Below are 25220 nucleotides of genomic sequence, written 5' to 3'. Positions count from 1 at the left end.
TTTGACTCATGCCCTTGAAGTTAAATCCCAATAAAGCGCCAGTACTCAATGTACCTACTTATGTTATGATGGTTATAATTAGTGAAACTGAAAGTATTAAAAGTCTCAAGATAAGGTATATTATTGAGCACTGCATGTTCACCGGCAATAAAAGAAAGCTGCATAAATATCTGACACGCTCTTATGACTAGCAATAAGATTATGTCAGATATTTTTGCGGTCTTATTTTTGTGCGATGTTATTGCCGGTGACCGTACCGTGTAAGTGTCATATATATGATCAAGTATTTAGACGACTTGCATTACATTCGATTATCACGATTCGCTCTTAATTGCCGGTCGCTATGCATGACGGATCAGTCATAATCTGCTTCATAAAGTGTAATTACACTTTCGCGCACACTGGATTTTATCTGTCAGTTTTTTTGCATATATTTGATTGTACATTTTTGGACAAACGTAAGCGTGAAAAAAGTGGTCATGTGAACACGAAGACATAAGTTGGTTACTTGAAGTTTTCTTAACATCCATACTTGCATCTCAATTGGGAAAGATACCTACTCAACAATCACGGAGCGTCATTGTAAACTGAAAAGTATGGTTTTCGGTTTCAAACTTGACGTTAAAATTTGCTGATAACATGTCTGATAGATTATTACCTCCAAGCTGAATTTAATTAAAATTTTGAAAAACCCCCGACCGAGACTTAGTTGACCGATTTTCATGAAACATAGCTAAGAACACTCCCGACTAACTCAGCTTTCAGAAAAAAAAAACTAAATTTAAATAGGTTCATCCGTTCGGGAGCTACGATGCCACTGACAGACACACACACAGACAGACGTCTACAAACAGACAGACAGACACGTCAAACTTATAACACCCCGTCGTTTTTGCGTCGGGGGTTAAAAACTACCTGTGGCTTCCTTTGAGTTTCATAACCTTTTAAGCTCTTGAAATTTTTCACCGAGTCGTACTCGTGTCGCCGCCGGTAGTAGGTACGAACTTACGAAGGTTTGTCCTATTTAGGTATCTTTAGCGAAATGAGCTGGATATTATATTATAAAAAAACGTGTTAAAATAGCAACCACTTTGCAGATGGAGTGTAACACCTGTATATTGAAAGTCGAATGCCATTTGTTCACCATCCCTTTTTCCCTCTACAGATAGCGCGCGAACACAGCATTCGCTTTATGGAGACCTCGGCAAAAGCGAACATCAACATAGAGCGCGCCTTTTCCGAGCTAGCCGAGGCTATCCTCGACAAGACTGCCGGACGCGGTACCGACAGGTGAGATTTTTTTTTATAGAGTAGGTGTATTTAGTTTTATAATAACTCCAGGAGGGATTCGGATTCGACTGACGCGAGTACTGTGGCCGATCACTGACATTATGATTCGGGCGATTAATCATGTTACCATCGCACGGTGATTCCGCTCCCATACAAGGGCGGCCATAAATACTTACATCGCGAAATACTGGTTTTTATCTATTAAAAACGTTATAAAACCATGACAGTAATATAAATTGATAATTTTTTTTTTAATATATATTAAACACATAGGTCTGTAATATATGTAAAAAGGTCGTTAAAATAATTTTATGAAACATTGACTAGTAAGATTGTGGTATTAATGTTTTTTGTTTATAATAAACATCAAATAAAACAAAAAAATAAAAATAAAAACAGTATAATTTGTTATAAAAATGTATATTTGTAAACTTATAATTCTTATAAATAATAAAGCTATTAACAGAACAATTACTTACTTAAAGATAACAAATGTAATACTGATTTGGATAATACTGTCATTTTTTTTTAGGTAATTTTCTAAGACCTGAAATTAAGGGATCTGAATGAAGTAGAAGCCTGTTAATCAAGTCTGTATTCGTCAAAACGCGATTCATCTTTCGTGTGTGGTCTCGCCGATATTCTTTAATATATTTGTTAGTCGCCTCAGCTGCTTCTTCAGATACCTGCCCTATTGACAGCAAGCTGTGATTAATAATATCAGCACCGTGAATTAAAATTTTGTGGACGGAAGCGGGCATTTTATACCATTTGTAGTTATCTTCATGAACCAACTGCCTAGCTGTTTCTATAGCGAAATCGTTAATTTTTTTCGAATTAATTTTATATCCCGAGTTCAAACATTGCAGTATAGTCCAGCATCGATCTAGATGTTCCTTCTTGATACCAGTTATTTCAGCAGAAATATCTGAGTTCATGAAGAAACGTCTAGCTGTATTGCCATCATTCGATGTCCCGCTACCGCCGCTTTTTGGTTTGTCGACAACGACGTTATCATTCTGCTGCAAAATACGCGGCTCAATACTTTGAATTACGTCGATATACTCCATCACAGCAAGCCAATCTGCATATTTTTCTATGAGTTTAATCTGACTACAATAAGTCTTCTTCCAATAACACGAAAATCGTTTGCATAAATTGCGAATTTTGATACTTAAAATCTTCATATCTATATTTTCAATGTTCTGAGATAGAGGTGCCATTTCAGTCAAAGTATCCAGAACATGTTGAGATTTTTCGTTTTCTGTGCCTTGTTTGGAGTGCCATATATCAAATATAGTACGCCTTGAAATAGCACATCTCGTAATATTACCTATAACAAAGACATTAATATGTTAGAAAAAATCTTATTTTTCTTGGCTTTCTCCACTTATACGTCAGTACCCATGTAACTCAAACAGACGACAACAGACGACGATGAAACTTACAGCCTTTATTAAGAACAGATTGAGCTTTTAAATGAGGTATGTCTCGACCGCGGCACAGGTCGGCGTAAAAGTATAACTCAAATTGTTTTTTTAGTTAAGAATATTTTTTACAAAAAGATAGACCTCTCGTAGAAAATATATATAAAATTCAAACACACATATATATGCATAAAATAAATTAGGAAATAAGGTACATACCTTCTTCTTGCAATTCCATGTTTTCACCACGTGTTAATAAACAAATAATAATAATAATACACGATAACAAACTGATTAAGATACGGCGTCAGAAGTGCACTGCTAATGAGGTTTTAGATGTTATCACTTTCGTTGCACAAATGCAAATGATAACTGCAATGTATTATTGTGACATTTATAGTTTTCGATAGATCCTCTATTAGTTAATCACCCACTGAGCATGAAACTTACAATAACTTGCAGTAAGTTTACATACCTCACATTTGTAAGTTTAGAATGTAAGGTCGGAGAAATATGACAACAACATTCAACTTATTGGTAATTTGAAACTTTCAGAAAATTAGTAGTGCTATATTATTGTAACATGACAAATGAAAACTAATATTATAATATTGCAAGGATGTTTTGATCACAAGTTATTTAAATGTTCATTTATTACATTGCTGCAACAAGGTATTAGCTATATTACATATGCAACGTTACAGCAACATTAACTTTTAAACATCAAGTTTTCAATGTTACTTAAATGTCTAAACTTAAAGTTTCCCAAATGTTCAAAATCAATATTACTGCAATTGACCACTTGAAATATTGGTTTTATGCAGTTGCTGCAATATCACAAATTAAGATTACTTCAATAAAACCTTTTGATATAACCGGTATATTTATTTTGTAACATTACAGGTAATTATAAATACAATGTCACAGCAATTGTTTTTTTTTAAGAATTAATTTCTCAATGTTGCACCAATTTTAAATAATAACGTTTATTAAACATTTAACATCAATATTACAGTCATTGACCGTTTTAAATATATTTTTTATAATTTTGCTGCGTTATCACAAATTGATATTTCCTTTAATGAATCTATTTTAGAATCTATAAATATTACCCGTATCAAAATAGCATAACATCAGGGCAAATTATAAACACAATAGATGTTTTAAGCTAAGTATATTAGATTTTTCAGATTGTTTTTTTACTGCTCGGTGGGTAGGTATTAAGGGTAAGTTACATCAAGGACGAATTTCATTTCGAAACCCCTATACGTTTTGAAAGACCTATGTTGGATATCCAACGACTCCATCACGAACCACTCAATAGATTCATCCCACAGAATTTAGTTCTGTGATTCATCCCCAGCATGCAGTTTACTAGTCTCACGCGGCCCGTCTGCGCGGATCGCGACCAATTTATATGATGATGTTGTCGTCCGCGCGGACCCGGTCCATGCCACTCTAAGTCTAAACCGCTCCCTGAAGTTAACAGTGTTAACTTAACACATAAATCCAGTGCGGATCGCTCCGCGCGGTCGGCCCGCGTGACGTAAAACCAGCCTAATCCGAGGGTGAAGCTAGGAACATACTACGCGGACGTCCGTCGTAAATCGACCGCGGACGGGAATCTGGACAATGAAATTACACATAACCGTGCAAACTATCGGTCGACGGACGTGGACGTGGCCTTGAGCGCATGGACGTCCGATCGAAATCTGGCTCGCTGGATGTTTTGTTCCGTGCACACTGATCGGTCGCGGTCGCGGTCGATTTACGACGGACGTCCGCGTAGTATGTTCCTAGCTTGACGCTGTAGGTACGAGTATAACGACGTTAGTGCGTTTTCACATTATCCATTCCGATATCGGATGTATTGAACCGCTATTCCATTCATTACTGGCGACATCTTGGATTTTTTCCATTAAAATCCTTCCGACATCCGATATTCGGATCGGATAATGTGAAAACGGCCTTACGTGTGCTCCCTGGCAGGCATTAAGTATAGTCGAGCGATAAACGATGATGTTTTTTATCATTTATCGCGCGACCATACTTGCCTCCCCACCATAGCGGCGTGTACATCAGTGGGGTTCGGGCCAAGCCACGTACAGACCACATAATATTATATATTATATTGTGGAACTGGTAAAGCTAGGAACATATTATGGCTCTCTACCGCGGACGCGATCTGGATAAAGCTAGGAACATACTACGCGGACGTCCGTCGTAAATCGACCGCGACCGCGACCGATCAGTGTGCACGGAACAAAACATCCAGATTTCGATCGGACGTCCATGCGCTCAAGGCCACGTCCACGTCCGTCGACCGATAGTTTGCTGGGTGAGGTGTATATTCATTGTCCAGATCCTCGTCCGCGGTCGATTTACGACGGACGTCCGCGTAGTGTGTTCCTAGCTTCATGAATATACACTGAAGCTAGGAGCATACTACGCGGACGTCCGTCGTAAATCGACCGCGACCGCGACCGATCAGTGTGCACGGTCACCAAAACATCCAGCGAGCCAGATTTCGATCGGACGTCCATGCGCTCAATGCCATGTCCACGTCCGTCGACCGATAGTTTGCACGGTTAAGTGTATATTCATTGTGCAGTCCAGATCCCCGTCCGCGGTCGATTTACGACGGACGTCCGCGTAGTATGTTCCTAGATTGAATTGTGCAAACTATCGGTTGTCGGTCGTGCACGTGCGATCGCGGACGTCAGCGCAATATATTCCTAGCTTCATTGTGTGATGGCGTTCCCTTAGGGCCACTTGTACCACCTGCTTAAGTCAAGGTTAGTGGACTGTCAAATTCCATATAAAATGGTGGGTTAAGGTTAACCTCGGATTTTCGGTGGTGCAAGTGACCCTTACTGTCATTTAGGTTCAGGTTCCCAATAGTCGGCACTCTTATAAGATGGTGAAGTGTAATGTTCAGGCCTGGCTAATCAGAACAACAACAGTGTTTCCAATAGGATTTATTAAGACAACACAGAGCTATACACAAGTTTAGACGTTTAGAATATGAATTTATATTTTCGTTAGTCAGACACACAAACACTGCTTATTCAAGAACAACTACGAACAATATATCTAATCTTATAATTAAATCTTAAAACCCTAAAGACTAAAACTAACACAAGCAGGTTATAACTAAATATAAAAAACCCCCCTCAGATCCCCTGCCTCTGGCATAGACCCAAGAATGCTTGCGGCGTTTCCCCTTTGCACCGCCAGACTCAACCTCTGAGCAAAGAAGGAACCGGCTCTTTGGTCCCCCGAGACACCAATAAGGCGTTCCGACACCTTTTTAATAAAATTTTTGGACAACTTTAGAAAAATAGTCTTTATGTATTAATGTAGTCTAGTAACACTAATGCCATAGGTGAGTGGTATATCTTGTACACTGTCTTTGCTTACACTGAACTGCACTTTCACTATTGGACGTGATGGTAGCGGGTGTACCAAAGACAGTATTATAGTTGAGATTTTATTTGTTGAATTTATTTAGTCTTCACATTAACAACTCTTTCTCTAAGGCCCACATGCCCTTATAAATTTATATAGATCCTGTGGTTGAACAATGATGGTACTGAATTTGAAGTCTTCTGTTTGTGATGGTTCTACCTGATTATTACAAATATACTCTTGCCAGGGAGGCTCACTCAACTTTTCTTTCATACATTCCGGCAGCCGCAAGTCCTGGCTTAGAGTTTGATGACCGTCTCCCTGCACAATAGAACTCAAAGTTGCATGCAGTCCGTTGACAGGTTGATGACAGTGCAGAGCCTTCTGTACTTGTACTTTTATAATTATGTGCTCTTGCTTCTGTCTCAGAACTTGCTTCCTTCAAATGATGGGAGGATCCACTGCAAAGTAGAAGAGGTAGATTAAGTAACAATAAATAATTATTATATTATTAGACCTGTGGCCCGTCTTTCGAGAAACGGGCCCCTGTGCCCTGTTTATCAAAACTTACAAGTCTACAAGTTCACAAGTTACACATTACAAGCAAATTTTCACAAGTACGTGTAAATTGCGTTTATCAAAAAAAATTACAAGATTTGTAAAATTACACACTTGTAAATTTTTAATTGTAAATTCTAAAATCAAATTCATGTACTCGTACCGCTACCATATTCTTTCCCCGTCATGTCACTTTTTTTTGTTTTTAAGTGGTTGTAGTCTAGTTAAATACATGGCTGAATAGTATATATAACGTCTGTGCCTGACATATCAAAAAAAATACGAATTCCCTTGTGTGAAGAGAACGAAACAAAACGAAAGAACGTGTATCGTACGAAATTTTCCTGCACATGGCCATTTACATTTTTGACATAGTCACGTATGAGCTTAATTGATATAATTCGACAAATTCTATTCGTTACAAGCGGATTTTTTTAATGAGGTTTTCACATCACTCTAGGGAAAGTTGAACTTTTCCTTCAAGGACTTCATGTTGTCAGTATAAAATATTAACAAAACGAAAAAAGTTTGTACATAATATAAAGTATAAAAAAGTGTCGGTTAGGTGCGTATTTATTACATTTATTATACATTTATTTATTTATTTAAACTTTCTTGCACAAACAAAACAAAAATGTACAAATGGCGGACTTAATGCCTAACGGCTCTACCAGTCAACCATCACTCATAAGTGATGTGGAAATCTGCACATGGTAGCAAAATTATTTCCACCTTGTGTTAACTCTTGAATCCCTCGCTATGCTCAGGATTCAATTTACGCTCTCGCTGTGAATATGTAATTTTGCTCCCTTCTAACATTATCCACTATATTTATTAGTATGAACATGACTCTTATAAATCTAAGTTCCGTGGCCACTCGAATGATTTAGCCACAATTTGAAAGAAAATCTAATTAAAAACACCAACCAACCGACACTTGTGAACTTGTAATACAGAATAGAGAGTCTCCGGACACTCTAAGGTTTTTGAGTCATTTTTTACAAGTTGTAACTTACAAGTAATATTTTGATAAACAAAATCACGAATACACGTGTAAAAATATACTTGTAAAATTAAAAACGTCACTTGTAACTTGTAGTCTACAAGTGAAGTTTTGATAAACACATTCTTGTAATAATGAATATTTTTATAGGCAAAATGCTTGTAATACAAGGCTTGTAAGTTTTGATAAACAGGGCACTGGTATTTAGCAATATAAACAATTCATACTAAAAGAAAGAATATGGTTTATACTTACGTACGGTTTTCTTTGGTGGACAAACAACAGGTGTTTCTTTAGCTTTCCAGAATGGTGAATTTACCAATACTGAAACAAGTCTTCTTCTTGTTCTTTGATTCTTTCCACTTCATGTAGGGCTAGGGTCGGCTATCCTAATTCTACGGCGCCAGGACGCTCTGTTCTGGGTTGTCGGGTCGGGCAGGTTTTCCTCTCAGGACATCAAAGAGAATTTATAGGCCGGCAACAGACAGTCATAAAAATGCATAATCTTAGAAAAGATTTGTATGCAAACTGACAATTCAAACTGACACTGACAGATCTGTATAATCACTACATTTTGAGTTACGTTTTGATCCACATAAAATTTCATAATATATTTTAAAAAGTATTTTTGTGTCATTAATAATTGTTGTAGAAAGAATATACATTTAAAGTGAATCGATACTAAATACAATGTGATGGTAAAATATGCACTTTAAATACTTTTTAACTTTCTAGAGTGTAAAATCTGAAAATGAGTTACAACATGGTTTCACATATTCCGTCAATCGAAACGAAACGTCAAGGAGTTTTTGTTATGCTGACAGCACCGACAGCACTGTAACGTAATTATAGCACGACCAGTGTTGTCAGTTCAGAGATTTTTCTCCGATTTGCTGAGAATTTGAGCCTCTAGCGGAGATACAATCGGAAAATTTCGGAGATTATGAAAAGGTCTCTAATTTTTTGAAGTTAAACCGCTCGGTAAACCTGAATGCATGAATTAAAGATATCAAAATATTCTCAATGTTCTGTGCATTTCTGATATAAAAGCGTTAAGTAATTAAAAGTATTAATTCACTATAAACATTTTTTTTTGTTTAAAGACGGTCAACCAAATCTCGGCAGTAAAAAAGCCGGCAAATTAGAAAAATGTATCCTAAACATTGAAGTTGGATGAACGGAATCATCGAGGAGCCATAACACTTAAATTGACCGTCTCGAAAGCCTGCTGGCGTCCACCGTCTGAAAAATTCATAATCTGAATTTGGATTTGTATGACAGATCTAGTGCAAGGATTTCCATACAATTCGCAACTGTCCGTGTTATTTTTTAATATTATGTTTTTTTTTTCAGATCGATCTGACAGATTGCGAATAATATGAATTTTCATTGCACTCGTTCTGATTTCATTTTTTTTATACTACGTCGGTGGCAAACAAGCATACGGTCCGCCTGATGGAAAGTGGTTACCGTAACCTATGGACGCCTGCAACTCAAAGAGTGTCACATGCGCGTTGCCACCCCATTAGAAACTTTTGTACACTCCCCTTTGCTGTGTTAAGTATAAGTACACAGCAAAAAGGAGTGCACAAGTTCAAAGGAGGGTTTGGGTTGCCAACGACTCAAAAGACAATAGACGGAACAAATTATTTCCTTAAGTCCTCCCGTGGTCAGCACCCCGCACCCTCGTTGAGCTCTGGGAGCCTTACTCACCGGCAGGAACACAACACTATGAGTAGGGTCTAGTGCTATTTGGCTGCGGTCTTCTGTTAGGCGGAGGTACTTCCCCAGTTGGGCTCTGCTCTAGCTTCGAGCGAAACGATATCCGTGTGCCCTACCACAGAAAGCGGAATATCATTCGCTATGCCCTACCTCCTAGCGCTAATATTATGATTTTTTAAGATTATGAAATGAAGACTGTATGCATAACTGACAGTTCAAACGTACACTGACAGATTTGTCAGTGTCAGCATACAAATCTTTTTTCAGATTATGATTTTTTCAGACTGTCTCTTTCAGACTCTGTTGCCGTTCTTAGTGCCCTTAGTGGATGCCAGGCTTAAGGCGGAATCGAACTGTGTCGAATCGAGTTCTCATATGCGATTCGACGCGTCGCTGATGGACGCTGTTTAATAAGAAATGCATATGAGAGATCGCTCACGAAGCAACGCAACTTTTCATACAAATACGTAAGTTGCCGAGCAACTTCGACGACCGTGGGCGAGCCGCGCACCCTTAACAGATATGTTGTAAATAAAAATAAAAAAATTCAGCTCTGTAGGTGACGCATTCATAGCACAGGCACTAGTTTTCATGTAAAACCAATTAAACTTGAACTCATTATTTTTATGACTTAGATACTACAGTGACAGCTTAAAAAAACTACTTGCTAGAAATCTGCCTATTCAGCTGCATGTATAAATTAAGGCACACCACGCCACAGTGTGGAAAAAAAAGGTTTATATGCAACCTTTTTTTTTTGTATGCAACCTGTCAGTTCAATCTGAAAATTCTGTCAGTATGAACTGACAGGTTGGATGCAAATCTTTTTTAAGATTATGAATTTCTCAGAGTGTCTATGGCGTGCCTAAGACTAGGGAATGCAATAACCGACCAAATTTCATAACCGGTTACAATTTTTTATTATGTGAATTACATTAAGTGTTCACATAAAAAAAAACACTCACGATATTTTGTACCCATAGGAACTTGAAAATATTATAGAGAATAGAGAATTTATTTGCATACCTCATTCATTCTGTACACCCATAGGCCCACATACATATGTACATACATGGACCCTGATACGGGTGTAGCACAGTGTAAATGTGTCACTTATTAATATAAATATCTAGGTGACCGAGCTTCGCTTGGTTCTGTTTCGTATCATTGACATGTGTCGCCATCTAGTTCAAAAATGAATAGTACCTACATCGAGCGAAAGAATTCTCAGCCTTAACAACACAACTACTCCACACGAGATGGCGCGCGTTTCGCCATTAAAACTCAAATAGTGTATTTTTCTATTCATTTTAGCCTTGACCTGTGTCGCCATCTAGTGTTTGCAATAAATAGTACTTACATCGACCGAAAGAATTCTGTCTTAACAGTACAACTACTGCACATGAGATGGCGCGCGAAGAAAACGCATGAAAACTCGAAAATTCGCGTTTTCCGGACCTAAGGATAAGTTAGACCGATTTTTCACCCCAAAAACCCCCACATAACAAATTTCAGCGAAATCTTTAGAGCGGTTTCCGAGATCGTCAGTATAAATAAATATATAAATAAATATACAAGAATTGTTCGTTTAAAAGTATAAGATTGTATTATATTCCATGTACGAGCAGAAAGTTTCAATTTCTAACTAAACGTAATGTACTCGTATAGCCTTCCCATCAGTTGCTCATACCAAGCGCCCCAGTCTTATAAGATGTGCTTGAATTTGATATAATTATTATTGTTGCACAGCTCAGCACATAATATGTGCAGTGCAGTGCATTCCAACTTTCATTATCATTTAATATGTTATCTTTTATTCGAGATACCGTTAGTACAAACTCCGTGTTAAAAAAAAATTGAATAAAGAATAAATATGGAAAAATTATAAGTATCAAAACTATTTGTCAGTTATTTCTTAATTGCATTGCATGCATATTTTACGTAACGTACTTCTTTAAATATACTTACTAATAAATGAGACTAATTACTAGGAAATCAAATCAAAATAGACAATTTCGTATTAAATACATATTAAATACCACACAAATAAATGAAATAAATACCTCGTTCTCAAAGTATTGCTTTTATAAAATTTTGTAAGGATTGTAGCGAAAACGAAAAAGTAGCGGTAAAACATTTAAGTTGGTAACCCTGACGCCCCTTGTGACGCCACGACAAGCGAGCTGCGAGTGCGCCACCAGTCCGCCATCTTTCTTACCTTTTTGATTGTTGACTTGTAAATTTTGTAATTAGTTTTTGCCGACGTCCACCGTGCCGTTTTTTAAGTAATTTTTGGTATTTTACAAATTGTGTTACTTTAGTGGACACGTGGAGACATGGACGCTGACTGTTGGAAGAATTCGTCAATTCAGACTGGCGCAAAGAGCTATCAGGGCGCGATGCCAGGAATTTCATTGCGAGACAGAATTCGAAATGAGGATATTCGCCAACGCAATAAAGTTACCGACATTGCAAAAAGGATTAACTCAAGTGGGAATGGACCGGCTATATTTTTCGCAGAGATGACGATCAATGGGGTCGCCTAGTATTGCTGTGGAGACCTAGCCTGGGTGGCCGAGGTGGCGGGAAACCACGAGCAGATGGTCGGATGACATCAAAAAACGGCAGGGCCCACCTGGCACTGGCACAGAACCGCCACATATAGAACGGAGTGGAAACCCACGGAATGCAGACCAGGATCATATAGTAAGTATTTTGTTTCTTAAGTTTTGTATGGATTCTTTGAATGAAATGAGTTCTATCGAGTTAACTGCACTTTGCGTTAGGCGTCCATGTGTTTTATTCTTAGCGCCAGGCAGGCAAGCATGGGATGGCCTAATGTTTTATCATTTATCGCACGACCATGCTTGCCTGCCAGTTCTGGTTATTTATTGATTTAGGTCGAGTTTGTTTGTTTGGTTTAGTTTTTAGTTATTTAAGAAATAAAATGCCCTAGGTATGCTGATCTAGGCGCAACCGTAGGAGTGAAGAATCTAACGTTATCCTGTTAATTAGATTATATGAGATAGATTAGATATAGAATAAATTTTATGGTATGAGGAGAAAACCATTCAAATCTAATTGAAACTAACTACTTCTACTTGTGTAAATATATTAATGATGCTGATTTATTCAACTAATTTTATGTTTTCAGCTTTAGGTATGAGTTTGTTACTTTTGCTCATAATAACATGGAGTATGTCACAGCTGCTCCACGGGCTGCATTGAAGGGCAACAGGAGCGAAAATGGAAAGGAGCTCCCCCTTTCAATTAGAGAATCTTAGGTAATATACTATTGTTCTTTATTTGCATACCATATAATTTTTACAATATGTACATATTTGGACCCTGAAAAGGGTATAGCAAAAATCTCTTACTAGTTTGTGTTATTAACTAGATTTATAGTATAAAAATTGAGGTTCCACTCTCAACTGTTTCCTCCTCTAAAACTTAATCAATCAGGATGAAATTTGAGGATTTGAATGATAATGAAATAATCTGTGTCGTACCGTTTGGTTTTTTTTGGCTAATTGTTGACCCATTTTGACTATCCTACGACAGTCCGACACATATATAAACGATAATAAATATAATAATCTGTGTTGAAAAAACCAGGGAGGAAATAGTCGAGAGCTTTTGTATGGAGAATTGACCCCTGCTGTAGTAAATCGCCCGTTTCTGCTGAAGTAATTATGGATTGAATAACACTGACTCTCTTTTCTCTTTTTAGGATATGCTAAGGCAAACAGAAGGAGGCAAGGAACGGGACTGCATCAATTGCTGTTTGGAACCAATCTTGTGGGATGACTTCTGGACAGGGAAAAAACAATTTCATCATCTACCCTAATACTGACGAATGTTCTAAAACGTAAGTACTTATGAACCCTTCATAAAGGGCAATGTCCATCTTTTATTACAAGCTTTTATTCAACTTGCCTTGTTAGTGTGTTAGTTTGGGTCAAAACGTAGAAGCTAAATTTGACCCACTTCCCGGTTTCCGATTGAGCTGAAATTTTGCATGCATATGTAAATCATGTGACAATGCAATATTATGGTATCATGGAGCTGATCTGATGATGGAGCAGAAAGGTGGTCATAGGAACTTTGTTATGAAACGTCGTATCCCCATTGAGTAAAAGGGGTTTTTAGAAACATCTCGGAGAGCAGTAGACAACTGTTGAAAGAAAGGTACAGTCGGCAATAAAAAAAGCTTGTGCCAAAAAAGACGTTTTTGCAAAAGACTTATTCATATGCGTTTAGTCCAAATTGATTTAAAATAATATATCTAAAGGTTTCCTAACATTTTATAAATTTTACAGGTGCTGTAAGGCAGACATTTCCAAATGTAACGGAGGAAAGTTTCGAGACATGTAATGGTTTCAACACGCTGCTGAGACCCAACTCAAGAGACGTCAGTTTGTACTGTTTTGTCCATTCTCTATTGGGCATGCTTGTATGGAGAGGTATATATATTGGAGTACAGACATGGTGTTTGGTATGAGTATTATATACATCCTCTTGAGTCAAAGAGGACCGGTAGCCACTTTGAACTCCGTGTCCGAAAGGGTCAAAGTATGGAGCTCCCGGTACTCAGAAAAAAATTCTGGCCTATTAGTTTTGAACTTTCGAGTCAAGTTTGGTGTCATTTTTATGTAAACTGTTCGCTTCATTTTTAAATTGAAGAAGATTAAAAATCACAGTAATATTATTAAGGCAAAAGTTTGTGAGCATACTGTGTTTGTTACTTCCTCACGCCACGCCCAAGTGCCTTAACAAATATTATTTATAAAATTAAGTATGGAGGAAGTAAGATATACCCTAAGTTAACACGTCGCTTCTTCTTGATCGTGGGTAACACTCGGGGCGCAGTATAATGATTATTAAAAATCTTTATGCTGTCCCCTATGCTGCGATGGCGATCGTTGCAGTACTTTCAATATTTTTTTTACATCAAATATTAGAATCATCAAAGATTACTAATAAAATAGGCTTTTTAAAAATATTTTTTAAAAATCATGATTAGTATAAAAATATGGAAATATGAGGATTTGTTTGCATTTCGTGGCTACTAAAAATTCATTATATTAAATATTGTGCTATATTTTGCTATGGAACCCTAAAAAAGTAGTTACATAAAACTGACACTAAAATTGACTCAAAAGCTCAAACTAATCGGCCAGAATTTTTTCTGAGCAGCAGGAGCTCCATACTTTGACCCCCTCTCCCCCCTTCGGACACGGAGTTCAAAGTGGCTACCGGTCTTGTTTGACTCGGGAGGACGTGTATAATACCCATACCAAACGCCAATGCCCTACTCAAAAATTCACCTTTTCCCAATAGAGAACGGACTGTGTTAGACAGACGACAGTGCATGTTGTTACACGGTAAATTTTACTAGAAGACCAAATTTATAAGTTCCTTAGTTATTCTATTTTTAACTAAATAAGTTCTTGTACTATAAGCAATCGGAATAGGCAGAGTAGATATATTTATTTTTAAACGAAATGACTTCCTTGCGATAGTATTTTTTCAGTACAGATGGTGTTTTTTTTTACGCACTAGTGCGAGAAGTGGTTCATTATACGCCAGGTCTAAACTTCGGAGGCTCATCTGTACTGAAAAACGTCGTACGATACACGTGCGAAAAGGAAATTCGTAACTCGTGTCGATTTAAAACACTCCCTTCGGTCGTGTTTTAATTTATCGCTACTCGTTTCGAACTTCCTTTTTACGCACTTGTATCGTAATGTACTATTTTGCCATATTGGAATCTTTCGCTTGCTCGAGTATCAATATTGGCACGTGCAGTTAAACAATAACTTTGCCCCCTTGTAAAACAATTAACTATTTTTTCAGTACAGATGGTGGTTTTTTTTACGCACTAGTGCGAGAAGTGGTTCATTATATGCCAGGTCGAAACTTCGGACTCCGAAGTCTCGTTCGGAGGCTCATCTGTACTGAAAAACGTCGTAAGATACTATTTTAACAGCCTATATTGTGTCCCACAGCTGAGCAAAGGCCTCCCCTAGCACACTCAACGAAGCCTACCTCATGAAAATGAAAATGAAAATGAAATATTTATTTTTCAAGTAGGCATATTACAATGCGCATATGAACGTCAAATAAAGCTACGTTAAGCTAAGCTACCTCATCGGAATTAATTCGTGTATAAGCGAATTTTGGTATAATTGTAGGGAATGGTGTCTTAATCCACATTCTCAAAGTACTCGGGGGTTTGGGTGGAGATAACGGGTAGAGGGGGAGTGGAAAAAGTCCCTTTTTTTTAGTTTTTCGTGAATACTTCTTAAACTGTGCCACGTAGCAAAAAATGTTTCAAGACACAAGTAATCTTCAGAAAATTCTCTACAAAGAAAAATATGTTCACTTTTTATCTGGGATCATGAAATATGGATAGGAAAAGATGGACAGGGAAGATTTTTTTTTATAATGCAAGTGTGATGAAAAACATTGTGCGTTACTCGGGAAGTATGAATATTACTAACTCGACTCTTTAAATCGCTCCAGCAAGCCAACTTACTCTCGTTAGTACAATTTACTATTATTGTCCGTCTTTTCCCCTCCATACTACCATTACCACCCCGACCCAAGAGTACTTTGAGTACGTGAATTAAGACACCATTCTCTACAACTATGCCAAAATTCGCTTATACACGAATTATTTCCCCCGACAGGCAGTTAAAAGTTGGGCGTGCTACCCTGTTTTCCGCCACTCGTCACGGTTTTTAAATTTCTTTAATTAACTATTTATCTGTTAAAAAGTTAGTGGACATTAGTTTAACGTTTTTTTTTAATATTTTATTTTCGAGTTAGGTCAGTTTGCAGTGTATTTTGACCTATTTAGAACTATATTAATAGGCTAGTTTCCTACTAGTCAAATCAGCTTCTTTTTATGAACTGTCAAAACGATTTGCTAATATGGAATTACTATGAAATACTGAGGAGTGACGTCACGGTCAATTCATTTACTTTATATCTTTCTCTTTGACTTATTAAATAAAAATTGTGTTTAAAAATAACTACTGTCCATATTTTTCTTCTAATTATGTGGTGCTTTATTTCGTGCACTGCATAAAATATTTTATTTTAACTATAGGAAACTAGCCTATTACGGTAGGTTCCCGGGACGTTAGTTACGCAAAAAAAAATGTCGTAAGGAAATCTACTTTTTATATGTTCTACCAAGTGTAGGTAAATGTACTCTGCCTATTCCGATCACTGACTATAAAGCTTATTAAAACTCCATCGAGACTAGACTTCAATTTAAAGTGTACCCAGGTATTGGCTGTTGTATTTATTTATATCTGAATGTTTTTCATGTTATGTAATGTAAATGTTTATCATGTATTTCAGTCTGAAAGTTTAAACATATTATTATGTATATTTCATGTGCTGTGGCTAGTGACGTGTATAAGAGCCCTTGTGGCCTACTTGCTGAATAAATGTTTGTATTTTGTATTTATGATTTAAAAAACATGTTTTCATGAAAACTTATGTGCGTATTAGTTAAGAGGAAACAGGAATAGTAATTTCTTCATACAAATATTCTCGACTGTATCTTTCATTGGTTTTTTTTAAGTTAGAGCTTGGTTTTTAGTGCATTCCACGAGAATATCCTTTACGAAATACGTATATAAGGCAGCTATTCCAATCAAGTCAGTGAAGCTCGAGAAAATACTCTTAAGTCATGAAAGATGGTCAGGCACAAAATCGCTTTCTTAGCGTTGTCAGAAGTATTAGAATAATTGTATTTTGTACAGGACATTCTCGTGGAATGCCCCTTTTACCAATACTTCATATTGTGTCTGACTGTTTTGCTTCTTTTGATTTTATTTTGACACAGCTGCAAAGATAGGCGTGGTACCTATTCAAATCTGACATCGACTGTCCAAAAAACTAAACAGTCCGACACAGACAATCATTATCATCCAGATTTAAACATTTGATTACGATTGGTTAGGTTTTGGAGAACGAAACAGTGGAGAACAAAACCTTGATTTTTTCGATTTTTTAGGCACTAAATAATAGTAGTAGTATTCACGCACACTGTTTTAAAATGTGTTTGTGTGTATTATAATAGATATGTCATTGTCAATTCAAATATGTAACACCATTAGTATAAATAAGTATTATCATTGTACATTAGTATGTTGCTGGTTTGGTCTGAAGGGTTAAAAGAAAAAAATGAAATAAATTATGTTGGCTGTATATCCATGTTTTTGTTTTATAAACATCAATGATTTTTGTGTGTGGTATTTTTAAAGTTTGACTTTATTTGTTTCTAGTTATTAAGCTGCACACGAACAGCAGCGAGCCTGGGCGAGCCCGCCCGCCCGCCCAGGCTCGCTGCGGTCCGCACGCAGCTCGCAGAGCACCTTGCGTGCATTTGTATTTGCGACGTCCTATCAACCACAAAAATTAATTTCCCTGCAATATCCCTATGAAATGTTGTGCGAACGATTCACGAGTTACTTTCTCATGACGTGCAATTAGCAAGTTCTAGCAATATTATTTTTTGACTAAACTAGTAAGTTGCCAGTGATTTATTGACACAACATACCAAATGGTTATATACCAGAAACATTATGAGCGCTACTTTTAGGTACATTACAAGTGTAACTTGCAAGGAACTTCACTAGAGTTGTTAAAGCAATGTTACATTTGTAACTTATTAAAAGGTGCCAGTGAAAAATTTATATAACATACAATTTCAAACTTTTTGGTTTATTACAAATGTAACCTTGCCGTAATGAATAGCGTGTAAGTTACGCACAAGTTGCATATGTGCTATTGTTGCAATGTACAAAAATGAACTTCTTAAAAGTTTTCGTCATAACTTTCTAGTAAGTTTATATTTCAATGTATCAGCAACATTGCTATTCAAAGTTATAGAAAGTTGTAAAATTCCGATCTGGGAAACTTACAGGGTTTATCTACAGCGCGGCCGAAAGCGTTTAACATCAATATAGCTCAAACATTGCTCTAACGTTACAAGCTTGCAATTGTAAGTTTCAAGCTCCCAGGTGTAGCATTGAGCAATGTTACCGCAAGTTCTGCTTGCTTAACGGGCATCCTACTTACCTTTTAGACCGGGATTAGCTCATGACTTTTTTCGATTAATGGCCTACGGCGGAATCACAGTGCATCGTATAAGTTACAAGACGTCCTCTGAATCGAAGATATCGCGTGACTATATGGCACTTCAGCCGCGCATCTACCTCCCACTGTGTGTATGCGGTGTCACTCCATTGTCGAGGGCCAGCCTAATACTACCATACTTATGTAATACCTACAAGACTATGTTTTCGAGTTGCTGGTGATCAGGGCCACAAGAACCACAAGGAGACTTGGACCACATTTGAGCCTTGATTCAGCATTCACCCACCTCGCAAGAGCCTTTAGGTGCTGATAGAGATTGATATGAGACCAATTTGCAGTCTGACCTGCTGCTGATCCTATTTTATAGTGTATTTTTTAACCCCCGATGCAAAAACGACGGGGTGTTATAAGTTTGACACCCCGTCGTTTTGTGTCTTGTTTGTCTGTCTGTCTGTGGAATCGTAGCTCCCGAACGGATGAACCGATTTGGATTTAGTTTTTTTTGTCTGAAATCTGAGTAAGTCGGAAGTGTTCTTAGCCATGTTTCATGAAAATCGGTCCACTATGTCGCGGTCGGGGGTTTTTTCAAAATTTTAATTTTTTATTGTTATAATGTTTTATTTTTACATGTCTTGTTTGTTTTATGCAGTGACGCTGCCCGCATCGCCGTGGAGCGCCGGCCGTCGCGCGCGCCGCAGCAGCGCGCCTGCTGCACGTAGGGCGCCCCCCGGGCCCGGAGGCCGGGAGAGGCCGCAGCCGGATTCTGAACGATTGTGGCACCAAAACTATCACGTTGCTGCTGTGGATCGTTTCAGGGACAGTACAAGTGTTTAGTTACGATGTAAGAGCGTTTAGTCGGTGTAACTTTCCTTTATAAACCTGTGGAAATATTACTGCAATTTTCTCGTCGTCGGGGTGCAGCTCTGACACAAACTGTAAACCATAGTCTAACTTATGTATACCACTAAACGATTTTTCTAGGTTTTCACAGATAATTTGTTATGAATAAGGTGGTTTGCTTACAGTTTGTGCTGCATCCTTCAGCGCAGTCTTATAACGTAATACTGGAAGTTGAGAGTGATTCACGGTGTTTCGTTAGACTTCTATTAACCGGGATATAGTCCGTGATTACCTTTTCGATTTCTGTTACCCGTGATGCATGCAATCGAAAAGATATTCATGGTCTATATCTCGGTTAATATAAGTTTTGCGTAATACCTTATATTTGAAATGCTTTCAAAACTCCCACTTCCAAACTTTTGTATTTAATGGATGAAAATTCTTGAACACCAAAATGTGTTAAATATTTAATCAGCCACTTGTACCATCCTTGAAATGAGACTTGGAAACATGCAATTTATTTTTAAAGAAACAGTTTTGTACACACTATAGGCCACTTTATAGTAAGTGCAGAGGGCGGGCAGACAGTAGCTTTCGATAATATTTATATGTAACTATATAGGTAATGCTTTGTTATGTTAAAATAGAGATGGCCAACCTTTTAAATTCAGGTCAATGTATTGCCTAAGTGCGAAGTTGGTGGTAAGAGAAATACAGTTGACGCCAACGCCCGATGTGGTGCAAATTTGAACTTTCGCGGCACAAAATCAAAATAAACGATATGTCGAATAAAAAATATGTATATGTAAAACAAGCAATATAGAACGTAAACAATTAATTTAGACATTGCGTATTTACAACATAACAAATGTAACTAGAACTACCAAATACAAAACCAACCGGATCTGTCACTGAGGGACCTGTCTTTCACCTTCTTATTTGGTCGTGTAATGTTTGCAATTACCATCAACTGGCATGAGGAGCCTTTTAAGGGTATAATTTTGTTTACATTTAAATACCTAGAGGTACAAACTGAGGGCGGCACCACAGTCATGCATGGGGATAAAATTCATATAATGTTAGTAAGGTAAGGTTTTGTTTTAAATAAAATATTAAAAAGGTTGGCTACCTCTACGTTAGAGCTTGCGTACAGCGAGCGGTCGTCTAGTCGCACTGCGGTGCCGGGCTTACTTGGAAGCGGTCGCTTGGTTTGGTGTTAGGTTTGTATCTTTTAAACGGATTAGGCAAATGGTCTGAAATACATTTTACTTACAATTACACGTTTATTGTTCACAAACGTGTAAGCGATCAGCTAGCGGTGAAAGAAACGAACAGAAGATAGTCGTTCCCATGTAAAAGAGATGCGATGATAGAGCGAGCGAGTTATAGTTCATCGCCGATCGATGACCTATAAATCGCTCTCTCTCTCTCTCTCATTTATTTACACGAGAGCAACTGTCTTTTGTTCGTTTTTGTCCCTAATAGATGAGCTATTGCTTGCATTGCATGAAAAATATTTTCTTCGCTAATCATAGAGATTTTTTTCATGCTTAGCATACCGAATAATACACGCTTTGAGAAGCGTCTCGCTTCAGAAATCGATCCACATCATATTGTTCAAAAAAGTGTGTTGTTGTAAAGAAAGCTTCTAATTTTATTTAGTCAAAATAGTGTCTCACTAGCTTGCGTTTTGTGCTTATTTTTTTGGATTTGAGTTATTTTGTCAAAAATGCACATTTATTTTAGTACTTATAAGACCAAACACACCGCTTTGTAAAGTAAATGTCATAATATTGTACGGTGTTAGACGGTTAAGGTTTCTCGACTAAAATCTCTGCAACGACGATCTGTCTGTACAGTCGCCATCAGATATATCGGAACGGTCAAGCTGCTCAGAAATATCTCAACACACCTCTGTATAGTAAAAAGTACTATCGTACAGTATGGCCACTCCCTCTCCCCGCTGAAAGTGCCGCTCACCCGCTCTCTGTGACCTCACATTAAGGAGGTACACTCAAAGGTTATGACAGATGGCGCCACCTTATTAGTCCATTGCACAGATAAATAATCTCATACGTGAGAGCGAGAAGATGATATGTTTTTCTCTCTTTCACATATGAATGACAGTGACGTGCCTAGACATTTGCACAGGCGCCGCCTGGCGGGATAAAATGTCAGTGTGCCTCCTCATTACCGCCTGTCGAACGTGACCAGTCGACCTGTCATATTTATCTTGCTCATAGAAGCACGGTACGCGTTCACCTACACGAGCTTAGGGTCCCCCCACATCTAGCGTCTCGCGAGCGTCGCGTCGGGCCAACTGTATGGAAAAAGACGCCGCGTCGACGCGACGTCGACGCAGCGTCAGGCTTTGCCCATACAGTTGGCCCGACGCGACGCTCGCAAGACGCTAGATGTGGGGGGACCCTTAGACAGTGCGCGTAGGAGAGCGCCTCTTTCATACATTTGATCACCTTTGTCCGAGGTGTTCCTCTATTGTCAAGGTGTTCAGGTATTTTTGAACGGCCCGGCCGCTCCGATATATCTGACAGCGACTACATAATCGCTGTAAAATACACTTTATGTCAAGATTGTCAATCGTTTAAGGTTCATATCGGCGAAACGAGTATGTAAGGATAACACGCATGTTTTAGATTTTTCTATGCTATCAATTATTAGTCTTAAATTCTACTTATTGTTGTGTATACTACGTGTATGTCAAGCGAGAGAATGTCAAATGCTCGCGTTTTCGGCTATGTGGATGTGCAGGTAAAAAAGCACCTTAAGAACTTACTTACGGGCAAGCACGGTAGCGTGATGCAGATTATCACGTCGGTGCGTCCCTTTCGCACTTACATAATTCCATGCTACCGTGCTTGCCCGCCTGGTCATTTTTACCTGGACAGATACATAATGTTAAGATTTATTCGATTAGTTATAAAGTAACGAAATGTGTATATTGTGCAATAAATAAACAATAGCTTGAAAAATATTGTATTTCCAGAATATCGATATCATGTAATTGTATTTTGTTTTAAAGAACAAGGGTGGACTGTTATAATTATAAAGGTACGTTTACATCGAGGTAACAATTTAAAACTTGAAGAAAACGGCAGTACTTACGAACTTTATACCTGTGTAAACATGTCTAATACTTTTTTATAAGTTGTCTGAACTCCGCTCATGAAAAGCAAATCAAGAGCTTTGGTAAACAAACACATTTTTGAGACATTTTATGTATACGTAATGTGTAGAATTATTTAAACAGCTTTGTATGTAAATAAACAGAACACATAGAAAACTACTTGGTTTTTTATTGTTACATTAATATGATAGTGAAATGGTCAGATAAGTTTTACCTTTTACCGCAACTACTTTATCTTATAGTACGCAATAGTGAACTATATTATGTATTAAGGTTAATTTTATACTGTATCCTACGTCGACTATGGCTGACTGGCGGTCAAGGGTATTATTGTCAATAAAATGATGAGATTTCATGCATGTTTTACTTAATTTATATTAGTAGTCTTATGCATTTTAAAGTAAAAACTTTTAAAAGACACTGGACTGAAAGCAGCATAAGTACAGTCAACCAATTGGAACCCTAGAGGCCACTACAACCGTGTCAAAATGACAAGCAGTAAGAGCATGGAGAATAGAGGTAAGAATCTCTATTCTTCATGAGTAAGAGATTTCTTACAATCTGACTTATAACGTTACTGTGACATAGTTCTACAGTGGCCTAGGGTTCCAATTGGTTGACTGTACCTATGTAAACATGCTGTTGCATGCTTTTACAAGCGAAAATGAAGATACGATCAATTACATATTAAATTGATTGGTCATGCGATTTATGATATTGCAAGTGTTCCATGGCTAAGGGCCAGTTTCATGAACCACATTTGACAGACACATCATCGTCACGCAGCGCAGCAGAACGTCTATGGAACTTCCCATACAATAATATTTAACGAACGCTTTAACGGTGACAGACGGTTTGATGCAACCGGCCCTAGTCTATGTATACTTGTCCAGTAACAGAGGTACAGTCAACCAATTGGAACCCTAGGCCACTGTGGAACTATGTCATAGTGACGTTATAAATCAGATTGTAAGAAATCTCTTACTGCTTGCCATTTTGACATGGTTGTAGAGTGGCCTAGGGTTCCAATTGGTTAACTTTACCGTCACATATCTTTGAAGCAATACGTACTACGCTCCAGATAGTTATACATGGATAAAAGAAGTGAACTTCGGTGATTTGATGCAATAAGTATTTTAAGTTACGATTTTTTACAACTAGCTACTCAGCGATATAAAGTATCATTTTGAATGTCAAGTTTATGACAATATGCTTTATGGCGTTGATTTATTATGAATTTTATTACCTACCTGTCTGCATTTTTATCTTCGAGATTGTTAGATTTACTTATAGCATTATTTTCCTGTACATTTCTACACGAAGTCAAGTAATTCTGTATTGTACGATCAGCCTGACAAGTTATTTATGAAATTAATAAAACTCTCAAAATTATTCGTAAATCTATTTCAATGTTGTCATTGACTTACACTTGACTCATGATGTAAGGTTAAAAGGCCTTACCATTTGTCTTACCATAACTTAAAATGTCGACAGCAAAAGTAGAACTAATAAAAGTAATAAAGCATGGAAATCTGCACTAAGTATGATTTATTTGCGTTGATCAGTGATCATATTAAAATGTTAATTTGAGTTACTTTTGCTGCTGACTGTACCGTTAAGAAATGCGTGTTATACATTAGGGTGAGGTGTCGGATATTAGATTTTATTTTCTATCGTGCGAACTTTAGGCAACAAATGTATTTTAGAACATAAACTAATAGTACTAGTGCTCGACTATGTATGTAATGTAACAGTAGATACCACTTTCAATCTTAAGTCATTGTCAATAAATGTGACGCAAGGATATCATCTATTGGATTGTGCATTAGCTTGTCGAGCACTGGCACTTTTACCCTATGTTTACATTTTAAATTTCGCTTGATAAAAAATCGAATATAAATTTTGTCACATCGGCGTCGGCCCATCGCACCTGTTCTAGTTTATCGTACGATGTATGTGTCGTCGGTTTTTACCTGCTTTTATAAATAAACATCAGCATTGTATATTATGTTCATATTAAACTACCTATCGTAATTAGTCGTATTATTTACACCGATATCATTCTTCCCTGTGCTAACAGCAACACCCTTAACCACAGTATAAGAAAGAGTACTATCGTACAGTATGGCCACTCCCGCTCCCCGCTGAGAGTGCCGCCCACCCCCTCTCGGTTACCTCACAGTTACCACTTGTCAAAAACGCGACCAGTCTACCTGTCATATTTCACTCATACAAGCATGGTACGTGTTCACCTACACGAGCTTAGACTGTGTGCTAGGAACGCGCTTCTTTCATATATTTGATCGCCAGTGTCCGAGGTGTGCCTTAACTAACCATCGGTCAGACTTTATGCCCTTGTAATGAGGATCACAAATGTACAGCTAACAGTGTTGCTGGTGGTACTGTCAGCAAAATAACAGCCAGACTGCCAGAGTGGTAACATGTAAACTAATGCACAATTTTGTTGTGTTCGATAATTTGAACCACATTGGCTTTCTATAAGTAGGTACTAATAAATATTTTAATGTTTATTAATTTTGTTTGTTTGGGTCGGATATTATAAGGGATTAAGTGAAACAACGTGACTACTAATTAACCTACTTATTACAAACTTATCTTGAAAATAACATTTATTAATGTCCTTCTGCCTACATAAAAACAAACAAGGAAAACATGTCTGTCACTGTGTATCGTAAACACAGAATCAACT

General features: G+C 37.5%; 1 protein-coding gene and 2 long non-coding RNA genes across 3 annotated transcripts in view; 2 read left to right on the top strand and 1 right to left on the bottom strand.

Moving 5' to 3' along the window:
- Window positions 1–20180, top strand: part of LOC125231923 (ras-related protein Rab-10) — a 30638-nt gene extending 10458 nt beyond the window's left edge. Inside the window, exons 4-5 of the mRNA XM_048137526.1 lie at window positions 1166–1290; window positions 19175–20180. Of these exons, the coding sequence (XP_047993483.1) occupies window positions 1166–1290; window positions 19175–19244 (195 nt within the window). The 3' untranslated portion in view covers window positions 19245–20180. The remainder of the gene's footprint in view (window positions 1–1165; window positions 1291–19174) is intronic.
- On the top strand, window positions 11103–15012 carry LOC125231925. Its single transcript, XR_007177684.1, has 4 exons — window positions 11103–12114; window positions 12563–12692; window positions 13139–13276; window positions 13728–15012. It is a non-coding gene; the product is annotated as an uncharacterized LOC125231925 (long non-coding RNA).
- Window positions 20181–21847: 1667 nt separating the features above from the next.
- LOC125232108 lies at window positions 21848–24689 on the bottom strand. Its single transcript, XR_007177707.1, has 2 exons — window positions 22237–24689; window positions 21848–22154 (listed from the first exon to the last, which is right to left on the bottom strand). It is a non-coding gene; the product is annotated as an uncharacterized LOC125232108 (long non-coding RNA).
- Between the last annotated feature and the right edge of the window lie 531 nt (window positions 24690–25220).

Source organism: Leguminivora glycinivorella, chromosome 12 (assembly GCF_023078275.1).
Source record: "Leguminivora glycinivorella isolate SPB_JAAS2020 chromosome 12, LegGlyc_1.1, whole genome shotgun sequence".
NCBI classification, from domain to species: domain Eukaryota; kingdom Metazoa; phylum Arthropoda; class Insecta; order Lepidoptera; family Tortricidae; genus Leguminivora; species Leguminivora glycinivorella.
The sequence above is the reverse complement of the archived record's forward strand: the minus strand, read 5'-3'. Positions and strand labels throughout refer to the sequence as shown.